Below are 13,625 nucleotides of genomic sequence, written 5' to 3' on the forward strand. Positions count from 1 at the left end.
TGCTGGGGTTATTATGTTTTACTCCACATTAGAATACCCAGAAAATTTGTTGAAAAAAAATTGTCTTTTCGGTTTTCAGAGGATATTTCATGTCTGTCATGGAAAATTTATATGCATATCGCGTTATATATGTTACCTGAGAAAATCACTTCGTTCTTGAAAGACATTTAAAGAATCTTTATCTTAAATCTTAATAAAGTAAAACTGGTAAAACTTTTTCTAACTATTTCAAACTATCTAAAGATTAAACCCGAGCAATTGTAATTCCATTAATACACATAGACCTTTAAAAAAATTTGATCTTATTGATCAGACGAAATATTGTTGCTAATTGAAAAACTTTAGTTCAATAAAAGAATTGCCAGTCTAAAATACATACGTCATCGAAACCTGTGTAGATCATGACGTCAAAGAACGGAATGGCGTGAAGTATCGACGTGGTTTTCCAACTTTCGATAAACTATTCAGTGTCCTGTAGGTAACAGGACCCATAATTGAGCCGATCTTTACAGAGAATGTAGCACTCTTATTATAAGAACATAATTCAATTAAGATCAAAGATGAGTGTAGACGCGTATGGACCAAATTCTCAAACTCTGACCTTCCTGGATACCGAGGAAGACCTCCTTGGTGCAGATACACAGGGGTCGGACTTTGACTTCACTGACTTTACTCTACCATCACAAACCCAGTCTCAGACTCAAGCTTCTCAGATTGAAACTGGTCAAAGCCAAAGTCAGGTAAAATCACCTTTCTTTTCTGAATAGAAAATAGAAGGTTCATTATTTGGTGGTGAGATTAGCAAATATTATTCAGCTTCAGTTAGAACTTAGAGATCTACATTGTTAAGTGAATAAGTCCGTTTCAGTTGCTCTGCTTTATTAATTAAATTACAAGCAATTTAAGAAAACCATGTTAAGACATTGTCATGGATAAATGACTAGCCATTTATTCTTAGGTAGTTCTAGTGAAATGAGGGTTTTATAGTAGGCGGGGTACCAGTGTAACGTGTACCGAGCGGATGTACAACGAATATATAATAATTTTTTCTTTGGGCTACCTGCCGTTTGATTAGATACAAATGATTTTTAAATAATCAAATATTATAAATAATCAGCTTGAATTAACACTCCGAAATACACTATTAAATTCTCAAAAAGGCTCAATATAGTAAAGATGATGTTTACAATATAACACTATAAAATTATTGAAAACTATAGATATCACGCTGCAACCCGATAATTTCCTATAGTCCAGCAACTACCTCCCTATCTATGAAGCGAGGCTTCTATTTAGATAGAAAGATAAGTTGCTGGTAGGGATTTACAACAAAGTTCCAACTATACAAAGCTTATTCGTTTTAAATCTACCTCTGGATTTTTAATACCTATATGTTACCAATTCCCTGATAGCGAGGCTTTCAGGAAATGTGGTGGTCTATAAGTACCCAGAGTCAAATACAATTTCACAAACTTTAATCTATCGACACTATATCCATGAAGCTAGGCTTCAATTGGATAAACAAGGGTATTTAGTTTTGGCCAATTCTTCTTTTCTACCTATGAAGCTAGGCTTCAGTTAGGTAGACGAAATTATCCTCTATGTATGAAGCGAGGCTTCAATTACATAAAGTAACCTGGTCCCGGTGAATTCCTCTGCAGACTGAATAATTTTTGCTCAAATCGCCGTATTTATACCTGCTGAGATGATCGCTCAAGCATGACTTATTTTCATTGGTTGATTAGAATGATCATAATCACTGAAACGTTTATTACATTATATGATATCAAACGTTTATTGAAAATACGTATACCAAACGTATATTGTAAAGTACCGTAAACTAAAATACATTGTCGCAATATAAACAAATGACATAATAGTTAAGTAAGTTACACAAAATCATTTTAGCAAACGATAATCTTTAATAAAAACAAGCTGAGTAAAAATGTCTAAACGTTACACTACCCACGCCTCCGTTTTACATGCGCCCCGCATGAACTTACAAAATATTTTAAACTGCCACTAACAACTTAAATTGGCATGCACAAACTTCGAACTTTAGATTCCGTTTCTTTATGTATTCTTCTACAGTGCTGTCTTATATAAGATTTCTTTTTAAATTTCATTCCACAGAAATGACACATCACTCGGTTACAACCTTTCGGACCTTTACATTCTATTTTCATCTTTTTACCATTGACTGTTAACTGACTATTGGGAACATCTATTACAATACTTCTTGTTGTCATAAAATCTAAACCTAATATTGCATCTCCCTCTATGTTCGAAACTATGAAAGGATTTGTTGAAATTTCATCATTCAATTTGATATCTAGATAAGTCCTACCTTTTATTTCAAAAGGTTTTCCAGATGCATTTACAATGTTTGCATCAAACGGTTCTAAATTAACTGGAAACTGACATCTATCTATAAAACTTGAAGAAATAATTGAAAGTGTTGCACCAGTATCAATTAAACAATTAGCTTTGATGCCATTTATTGTAGCTTCGACAAATAATCCTGAACCATACGAATTAGACGAATTTTCACAATCTTTCTCTAACATATTAATTTTTCGTTTTGATCTACTAACGAATTCTCGACAATTGTATTTATTATGACCTTCCTTACCATACTCATAACAATTCAAACTATTTGTATTTGACCTTTTAGGAAATGTTCTTGAAGACATGCTTTTACTTTGATTTCGCAGGTTTTCTTGGTTTCTTTTATCAAAAGTTTGATAGTTATTTTGGCGTCGAAACATTGATAACATATTCTTCATTTCCTCTACTAATTTTATCAGGCTATCTAACTTGTCATCTTGACTTTTCGGACTATCATATTCGTCAGAATTTAATTTTCTCATATAACCATGGGTTTCACAGGATTTTCCTTCCGCTCTGTTGAAAGCCTCAAGCTCAACAGCGTGTCTTACTGCTTCATTCAAGCTTGTAGGACGAGCTTCTTTAATTCTAAGCCTCATATCCGAGTTAACCAAAGAATCTATGAATTGTTCTTTCGCTAAAGTTTCTTTCACATCTGATGGTGCTGAAGGGTATGCTAAATTAGTCAAACGTCTTATGTCCTGCCCCATCTCAGATAAAGATTCTGTAGCTTTTTGTCTTCTTTCTCTTAGTTGAGCTCTATATAATTCAGTTTGATTGGGTGGTGAAAACCTTTCTTGTAATGCTAATACAAGTTCATCATAATTCGGTGATTTGCTTGTCAGATTGCCAAATACACCCTGAGCTTGACCTCTTAATAAAACAGATAAATAAAGACCTTTTTCTTTGTTTGTCCATTGATTTATTTCTGAACATGCTTCAAAATGCGCTTTATAGTCTATCCATGAGCTAGTTCCATCATACGTAGCTGGCTTCATCATAACACTTCGTTCTGAATTTGAGTTTATAGGGTCACGTTTTATTTCTGTTGAATTTGAAGTATCCATTTCTATGTTGTTGTGTAAGGACTCTGTTTTATTTGCTGGTTGTGATTTTCTCTTTCGAAAAGTAACAAATCGATCTCTCGGATAATTTAAATCAGAGCCACAAGGAGATTCCGTAAACCTTTGTTTTTCAGCTAATGGGGTTAAGACACTTTCTATTTTAAAGGGCTTTTTATCTGGGGTCGGTGGTAATAAACGTCGCCTTCTTTCTGATAGAGGTGTTGCGTATTGTCTTGTTAAAAATTTCGGTGTTGACGTTTGTTTGTCTTCATAGTTTGAGTCATATTGATTTTGAAAAGATAACTGCATACTGTCAATCTGTCTTTCAAGTATTGATATTTCATTCTGCAATTTCAAAGCTTCATTTTGGTGCTGTAATTCTCTAAGTTTTTCGTGTAACAATGTCAGCTCATTGCTATTACTAAAATCTTTACTCTCAGCCATTTTTAACAAATATCTATTTTAATATGTGGGACCAGATAATGGTGTTTTTATCTATATTATCCCACCGCTGCCACCAATTTTTGTAACGTGTACCGAGCGGATGTACAACGAATATATAATAATTTTTTCTTTGGGCTACCTGCCGTTTGATTAGATACAAATGATTTTTAAATAATCAAATATTATAAATAATCAGCTTGAATTAACACTCCGAAATACACTATTAAATTCTCAAAAAGGCTCAATATAGTAAAGATGATGTTTACAATATAACACTATAAAATTATTGAAAACTATAGATATCACGCTGCAACCCGATAATTTCCTATAGTCCAGCAACTACCTCCCTATCTATGAAGCGAGGCTTCTATTTAGATAGAAAGATAAGTTGCTGGTAGGGATTTACAACAAAGTTCCAACTATACAAAGCTTATTCGTTATTAGTATACCTCTGGATTTTTAATACCTATATGTAACCAATTCACTGATAGCGAGGCTTTCAGGAAATGAAGTGGTCTATAAATACCCAGAGTCAAATACAATTTCACAAACTTTAATCTATCGACACTATATCCATGAAGCTAGGCTTCAATTGGATAAACAAGGGTATTTAGTTTTGCCAATTCTTCTTTTCTACCTATGAAGCTATGCTTCAGTTAGGTAGAGGAAATTATCCTCTATGCATGAAGCGAGGCTTCAATTACATAAAGTAACCTGGTCCCGGTGAATTCCTCTGCAGACTGAATAATTTTTGCTCAAATCGCCGTATTTATACCTGCTGAGATGATCGCTCAAGCATGACTTATTTTCATTGGTTGATTAGAATGATCATAATCACTGAAACGTTTATTACATTATATGATATCAAACGTTTATTGAAAATACGTATACCAAACGTATATTGTAAAGTACCGTAAACTAAAATACATTGTCGCAATATAAACAAATAACATAATAGTTAAGTAAGTTACACAAAATCATTTTAGCAAACGATAATCTTTAATAAAAACAAGCTGAGTAAAAATGTCTAAACGTTACACCAGCTAGAACACAAGTCACAACACATCTAGTTTAGCAGACCTAAAAGAAGGATGACAGACTGTTCTCTCCCTTACCAGTTCCTCCCACTGACGGTTCTCTCCCTAACCGTTTCCTCCCCTGAAGGTTCTCTCGCAAATTTGAATAATGTAATAATAAAAATAAGAATGGGGAGGAACTGTCTGCTTATTTGCAAATATGCAGATGGTTCTCCTCCAAAACAGGGAGAGAACCATCAGAGAGGAAACGTCAGGGGAGGAACTGGTAAGGGAGAGAAAAGTCTGACTACCCTAAAAGATAAACAAAATAACATAACACACATTCTGCCTCCCCGCAGTATTTAATCGTAGATGCGGGTGCTTTAATGGCAGCATAATATTATGATTTATGAATCATTTTAAAGATAATTCAATTTATTTTCTAGAACACTATTCGTTTTTCTTCACTTACCGATAGTTTTCAAGCAAATCGTCGGCGAGTATCGGGCGTCATAACTTTTTTGTTTGTAAACATATTTAAATGACGAAAATTCCGGAATGAAATGTAAACATATTTCTGATTGGTTGCAAAAAATCATGAATATTAATTAGCAACAAATGACCCGCAAATAAGGTCATGCGGCATACATGTGACAAGCGCGTGTCCACAATCGGGTTTTGTAAAATCGGCCGAAAATACACCTGTATATTAAGATTAACTGATAATGATTAAAATGCATATTATGCATGAATAATGAATTTTATATCATTTTGAAGACAATTTATCACTGATTTATTTCATATAACTTTTATAATGGTCAATATTAAAATTTATTGTTTTACAATCAATTTTATGAACACACTATCGATTTTTACGCTAATTTCTTAAGCTATAGGCTTATCAGTTGGGGTTGCTACCCCCACAACCCAACTTTTGACATGATTCAATTAAAAATTATAGCCAACTTCAGAATAACACTTCAGAATAAAAAGCATAGTCACACTCACTTAGTAGCCCACAAAACTATATTCTATCAGAAAATACTGACAGAGGTTCATAGTTTTTGTGGCAATCATCATGTTGTCTGGGATTTAATCAGCTGCTGTCACAGCTGTGTCACGTGCATTATGTTGCTGTAGATGACGACACATGTCATACATGATCAGACATGGTGGCATGGCATTTTCCTTAAAGATAACTTGAAGTTGTGTCCTGTCTAATAGTTTAATTTACATAGTACTATCTGCAAGTTTTTTTTTTTGTTCTTTTGCAGGTTTGTCAAAGCCATACAAATGCTTGTAAAAATTAAGTTGTATCTGACCAACAAGAAAAGTCCACATACACTCAGAGGCACTTATAACCCAGACACTGACGGACTTTGTTCAAATTTGGACTTTACAAAATTCAACATATCATACTTACTACTTGGAATTATATTTACAATTCATCAATAAGAAAATAGAAAAAATAGCAAAACAAATAGGCTACTGTTAAATAAAAAAATCACAAAATGACTGTAAAAATCGTAACACAATGAACAGTCTCTGAATCCAATTAAATCTGTATGTTTACCAGTCCTAACACTTTGTATGTCCTCCCAATTGGCTATAACAAAGTGAACACCTCTGCCTCACAGTTCTCTATTTCTAAATAAGGGCTTGCTTGTGTTCCAGCAAATTGCGAGGAGCTTTTGACTGCTTTCTCACACGCCTGTTCAATTCAGCCAAAAAGTGTGATGTTTAGATCTGGTGACTTGGAATGCAGGAGTTGCTTGAACTCGAGGAAGCACTTATTCAGGAATGAAGAAATATCCCCAAGCCTTCACTACGTCATAACCATGGGACAGGTGTTTTCACTTTGTTTTAGCCATGGGATGACACAGAAAGTATTAGAACTGTTTATTATACAGAATCAGTTGGATTTAGAGACTTTTCATCGTGTTACGATATTTACAGTTATTTTGTGATTTTTCATTTTGCAGTAATATATTTGTTTTGTAATTTTCTCTATTTTCTTGCTAATGAATTGGAAATAAAATTCTAGGAAACAAGAATAATATGTTGAATTTTGTATGTTAAAAAACTGAACAAATTCCGTTCACAAATAACCAAGTTATACCGAAAAATGTAAGTGTCGGGTTAAAAGTGCCTCTGAGTGTAGTGTTCCAAATAAGTACAGCTTTTAAACAGAATTGTTTTCAGGGAATGTCGAGGAGGGCAAATTTGAAAGTAAAACAAGAAATGTTGGGGAAATTAAAAACATTGGCGAACTTGCACTTGTCAGCTGGGCAATCATCAAGAAAAATTAGATAGCATCTCATGATCTGAAGGTTCACAAAAACTGTAGCCATAAATATTGTGAACTTGTTTAGTGACAGGTGTATAAAAAAGAAGAAAAAAAAGAAAATAACAGCACAATAATGTACAAATATGCAACATTTTAAGAATGCCATCTTCACTCTTGGAATTAGGGAAAAAGCATTAATAAATGTCAAATTTGGGGCAGGATTATTTTACATTATATAACAATAGGCCTATGAGAGACCCCTTCCCTATTTAAATTCTCCTCAAATCATTTAGATTTCAAGAAAAATCTTAACTTACACCATTTTGAAAAATTGACCTTTAGAATAACAACTTCAAGTTAAAAGGGGGCATATCTTTGCCAAAATTTAATGGTAACCTGCCTAGTTAAAAAGAGCTGTCAGAAGGATAATGCAGTTAACTATTTTTAGTGCCTAATAGTAAAACAACAGCTAATTTAATGTACAAATGGGCATGGTATGTAGTCAGTAGAGGTGCAACAATACCTTTCGATGAATCGGAAACCGGTTTTATGAACGTCGATTTTTCTTCTTCCAATACTGTACATAACCCACTCTGGGGCATTAACGTACAGGGTGTATGTATACGTGTTCTGCAGCGAATAAGTGCAGATTTAAAAGAACATGTTAAAAATAAAATCAACTCCGGCATGTTAGGGCCCCATGACTAGTCCTCCCTTTAAGGCCTCTGAAGGATTCAATTTCTGATACCAAATGTAACAATTTCGATTTGATTCCCCACCCAAAAATAAACACAGAAAAAGAGTTTTAGTCTTTCCCTTTCACTCTCTATCACGTTACATACAATTGGTCAATTAAAACTCAGTCATCCAATCGGTGAGAGCATAATGTTGTATTTTAGGCAAACAATTCAAAATGGCTACCAACATCAATGTTGATAAAATTAAACTAAAAATTCCACCTGGGATTTGGGATCACTTTGGGTTTCGGGAAGGCCAGGACTTATATAAACTACTTGCAAGGAAAATGTTCATTTTTTAGACTTCCATAACAAATAGGAACCTTTCTGCTAAGGCCACACTTATAATATTCTTTTTTGCTTGATTATTCTCCTTTTCATCATTTGACTCTGTTTTTAATAAAAAAAAATGATTTAAGAGATCCATTTCTCAGAATCCATTGCACTTACTGATCACTTTCTTTTCTTATCTTTTTTCCCATCAAAGCAATGGAAATTTCTGTCTGTCTGCCAGCTTTTTTTCAAAACTATTTTTGGCGAGAAATCTTCAGTACAAAATCAATCTAATTTCTTTTCTTTCTTAATTTCAGGCTAATGAGGTTCCAGTACAGAATGGTATTGATGGAACAGTTACAACAATCACCCAGGGTGTTGGTGAACTACAGTTTGAAGAAGAAGAAGAAGAGGAGCAGTTTTATATGAAAGATCTACCCAAACATGCTTGCGCGTTAGTATCTTCCTGTTGTTCACACAGTGGTTTCAATGTACTGTATGGTTCAAGTCTTAATACATGTATATTTAAAATGTTTGAAACATATGTATGAAAGTTGTTTTATTGGGGACTATTTACTATGTTTCTCATCCTTGTTGAAGTCGAACATGATCTACATGTATATTATTGATTTTCCTCTACACGATTTAAGTGTATCATATTGAAAAGATAGTATGGCCTGAAAGAAAGAACAGGTATGAAATGGTAAAGAGTCCATGTATATTTTATAACTTACTTCCCTTTATTGTATGGCGTTGACTCTATGACAGCATAGAAAAATATGACATGTTCTTTTTGCAAGTTCTTATTCATTGCAAATTACCTGTTACTTTTATATTAAAGTGTGATAAACACACAAATTGAAAAAAAAAGAAGAAGAATCTACATTATTTAATTAATAAAACCTTTATTAGTCATCATATAGATGTTAAGTGAAAAGACTTTATTTGTTTTGATCATGCTATGATAACTATATATGTTTTTATGTATTTCAGATATTGTGGTATACATGACCCAGCATGTGTTGTACATTGTAACACAACAAAGAAATGGTTCTGTAATGGTAGAGGTAATACATCTGGCAGGTATGTATGTCTTTTTATTATATACTTATAAATGAAATATTGAGAAATATTGATGAAATAAAATGCGTATTTTCATTTTCCGTATTTTCACTGTAAAAATTTATTTTTCACTGCAGTGAAACATATTTTCCGTATTTTCACTGGTGTCTTGCCGGACTACTTTCTTTTAAGTTCTACCAGTACACAAAATTTAAGGGAAAGTTTTTCAAATTTTATCGCAAAAAAGAGAAAAATGTACATAATAAACAGAAAATTCAAGTTTTTTCTATAAATACATGATTTATTTTCATCTTGTGGCATGAAAATTACCATATTTCACTCGTGGCTACCGCCACTCATGAAATATTTATTTTCATACCACTCGATGAAAATAAATCATGTATTTATAGAAAAAACTTGAATATCCTCTATATATTTTACACAATATATTAGTTAGTTTTATAAGGGCAGTTCTATTGTAAAAAAATAACTGTAGATTTTAGCTGTGGGATATTACAATAAAACAACTAGTCAAGACTCTTCTATCTGTTAATACAGTTTATATTTAAGATACCTATCTTTCTAATTAACTATAATTAAGGATAAATCATGTGAAACACTTGATCAGCCTATCACAAAATATTCTCAAGACTTGTTTGATATATGCGATGTGAGTTTTGGTGACATTTATGAAGCCTTTACATGTTTTTTGCAATTGTAAAAAAAAGAGTATTTTTTTAAAAAAGGGGACAAGGAATTGACTCTAATATTACCTAAATCTGGGGGGGTTTAATTCCCAGGGGACTTTGAATTTGTATGCATAGTTAAAGAACGTAGTGGTTTACTCGGGTCCCTGCAGTGCTAGATTAAAAGGTTTCTTACATTTGCCATTCCCTTTAAACGGGGGGTCAATTTGATTAAAATAATTAAAAAAAACAAAAAAAAAAACAATGGTATTTCTAAGAAAATGTTACATTGGGACCACCTCATCGATTAATAGTTTAAGCATTCACTTCAGTCAATATTATGAATTTAATGTAACTTGTTTTGATTTACAGTCACATAATTAATCACCTTGTGAGAGCAAAGGCTAAGGAAGTGACCCTACATAAGGATGGACCACTTGGAGAAACAGTCCTAGAGTGTTACAACTGTGCCTGTCGTAATGTGTTTTTGTTGGGATTTATACCTGCAAAGGCAGATTCTGTGGTCGTACTTCTGTGTAGACAGCCATGTGCCACTCTCAGTAACCTGAAAGATATGAACTGGTAAATATTTGAAATTAATTGTATATGATGAGAAATGAGTAGAGTTTGATAATTTGCTACACCTTGAACATTGAATTTAAAATAAACGTTTTATACTATATAATATGTTTTTATTCGCAAAAAGTTACAAACCCATGAGTGTCATGGTATACAATCAATCGTTTTACAAATAAATATATTTTGTATGAAGATGCCTCCATGTTACATGCCTGCTGGGACAGTAGAAATTTTCTTATTAGGTAGTTAACTCAGTAGTGTTATATCAGTGTTGAATCTTGTGTCTGAAAATACAACCTGAGCTATATGGTTTTTTTTTCTCAATAGTTTAAGATGGTAAGTGACATATCACTAGCATTATTTGATGTGATGTAAAACAGCATAAAAAAACAAATTGAAAATGTTTACATATTTTGATATTGTACCAGAATTAAATATTTGACTTTATTAAACAGGGACCCATCTCAGTGGCAGCCATTGATACAAGATAGACAGTTTTTGCCATGGCTAGTAAAGGTACCATCAGATCAGGATCAAATGAGGGCCCGACAGATCTCTGCCCAACAAATTAACAAACTTGAAGAGTTATGGAAAGACAACCCTGAGGCCAACCTTGAAGACCTGGAGAAACCAGGAGTTGATGAAGAACCCCAGCAGGTCCTCCTTAGGTTTGTATATTTTCATATAAACATTGTTTTGTTTACAGAAGTTATAAAGTTGTCTTTGTGTTTGAAAAAACAGATACTGTATGTAAGTACCACAAGTACAATATATCAATTGCATTAAATCTGTTGAAATCTTACTAAATGCTACTTTACTTTGTGGTGATATTAAAATGGTTGGGAATTGTTTAGATTAACCATATAACCACATCGTGGAATCTATTTAGAAACTGATATAACATATAAAAAAAACACAAAAATAAAAGCATTTTATACTAAATGCAGTTTAGTACTTCTTAAGATTTACTGCTTAAATCACTTGATATATTTTGTTAGTGGTATATGATATCTTGAAATTAGCCAAGCAGCTTCATTAGGACATTAACATTGTTTGTGTACCTTTTATATAAACAACAACAAGAAGAACATAGTTTTAAATGCAGCAATTATGAAATACTTTCAGGTATGATGATGCCTACCAGTATCAGAGTATCTTTGGTCCACTTGTCAAGTTAGAGGCAGATTATGACAAGAAACTGAAGGAGTCTCAAACCCAGGATAATATTGTCACCAGATGGGATGTTGGTCTTAACAAGAAGAGAATTGCTTACTTTAATCTACCAAAAGCTAATGATGGTATGTAAGCCTCTTGCATGTGTTCTTTTTGTTCATCTGTACAGTGTACTTGTATTAAGACCAACAGACTATAATAGACATGTCAGACTACTCAAATATATTGATAAATCAAAGATTTAATTTAAGTAACGGGAATATGTGTTTAATAGTTTAATATGAATTAACAGAATCAATCTGAATTTGTAGAATTGTGTAAGTCCTAGCAATAAGTTAGTCTATGTCTGGCTTACATATTGAAAAAGAAAATGTTCACAAATCAATGTATGATGCGGTAAGATAACTTTATCGAGTCTAATAGTCATTTGTCTTTCACTACTTATTCAGACATCATGTTGGATCAGTAGTTGATCACTTCCAGTGAAATTGGTAATTGCTGGTTTCTTACCAATGAAAGACCGAAAATGTGTTCGAATTGGCATAAACATCAAACAAACGAAAGTTAGCTTCAGTGATTTACACCATTACCAGTATTACAGAATTGTAAAATTTAATCCATATATACTTAAAACAAACAAGATACAGATTTTCTATTTACATCACTATATTTTGTAAACAGTCATGAGATGATGTATGTATTTTAGAAATGAAGTTAATGCATGGAGATGAGCTGAGGTTACGTTACATGGGAGAGTTGCATAAACATTGGTCTGGTGTTGGTCATGTCATCAAAATCCCAGACAGTATCCTTTATCTTGACAGTCTTCTTGCACAGTAGCTAAGTCTGTGATGATTCATATTTTTAGGATCAAATTTAGAAATTATCTTTGTTTTTCCTTTTTATATTGTGAGGAGAACTGACACTGAACATTTTATGATTTTATAATAAAAGCTGTTGTTTTTTGTGTGTTTTTTTTGAAGGTTTTGAATTTTTATGCTCATTTTTGCAATGAATTTGTATTGTTTGAAAAGGAGATATTAAGGTGAAGTGTTAAAAGAGCCACACAAATGCCTATTTAATTAAGAAGATAAGTTAAGTATATAGTTGTAGCATTATATAACCTTAACTGGATCAGATCACAGTGATGAGATTGCTATAGAACTGAAGAGTAATGCTGGGGTTCCTACTGAATGTACACACAACTTTGTTGTTGACTTTGTCTGGAAATCTACTTCATTTGACAGGTAAACTTTCGTATCTATTACAGCCATTTTGTTTTCTCAAGTTAAAATATTTCCTGATTATGAAAGCTGCTAGTTATTTATGTCATTTATGAAGTTTATGTTTAAGAGAGCAAACAATTGCATATTTCACTAGTTTTTATGACTAGCAATTCTATATATAAGAAGAAATTATGAAAAGTTTTAATATTCTTTTAATTATAAATTGAATGATGGTTTGTATAAAAACATATATAAAATGTATAATCTATTTATAGAATGCAGTCAGCTTTGAAGACGTTTGCTGTAGATGAGACATCAGTATGGGGATATATCTATCATAAGTTACTAGGTCATGAAGTAGAGGATGTTGTCATCAAATGTCAACTACCCAAACGTTTCAGTGCCCCCAACCTTCCAGAACTAAATCACTCCCAGGTGTATGCAGTCAAAACTGTGCTTCAGAGACCTTTGAGTCTAATTCAGGTACAAACATTATTGACTTATTGTCATTTTCTGATAAGTATGATATAATGTAATTACCTTTATTGTTATGACGATTAATATGTAAATAATTTGATGTAGGCATTTCTTAATAAGTGTAAATTTGATGTAGGCATTTCTTGATAAGTATATGTAATATTAGTCAGAAAGATATGTTATATGAAGTTATTTTGTTTAGCTGGATTAATA

General features: G+C 32.6%; 1 protein-coding gene across 1 annotated transcript in view; it reads left to right on the forward strand.

The window, feature by feature from the left end:
* Window positions 1–384: 384 nt before the first annotated feature.
* LOC132722569 (regulator of nonsense transcripts 1-like) overlaps window positions 385–13,625 on the forward strand; it is a 29,486-nt gene continuing 16,245 nt past the window's right edge. The window contains exons 1-9 of the mRNA XM_060707090.1: window positions 385–740; window positions 8,527–8,663; window positions 9,203–9,292; window positions 10,330–10,539; window positions 10,992–11,204; window positions 11,662–11,834; window positions 12,416–12,514; window positions 12,848–12,956; window positions 13,211–13,418. Coding sequence (XP_060563073.1) covers window positions 561–740; window positions 8,527–8,663; window positions 9,203–9,292; window positions 10,330–10,539; window positions 10,992–11,204; window positions 11,662–11,834; window positions 12,416–12,514; window positions 12,848–12,956; window positions 13,211–13,418 — 1,419 coding nt within the window. The 5' untranslated portion in view covers window positions 385–560. The remainder of the gene's footprint in view (window positions 741–8,526; window positions 8,664–9,202; window positions 9,293–10,329; window positions 10,540–10,991; window positions 11,205–11,661; window positions 11,835–12,415; window positions 12,515–12,847; window positions 12,957–13,210; window positions 13,419–13,625) is intronic.

This window comes from Ruditapes philippinarum, unplaced genomic scaffold, assembly GCF_026571515.1.
Source record: "Ruditapes philippinarum isolate M1 unplaced genomic scaffold, ASM2657151v2 ctg2331_1_1_1_1, whole genome shotgun sequence".
Taxonomy (NCBI): domain Eukaryota; kingdom Metazoa; phylum Mollusca; class Bivalvia; order Venerida; family Veneridae; genus Ruditapes; species Ruditapes philippinarum.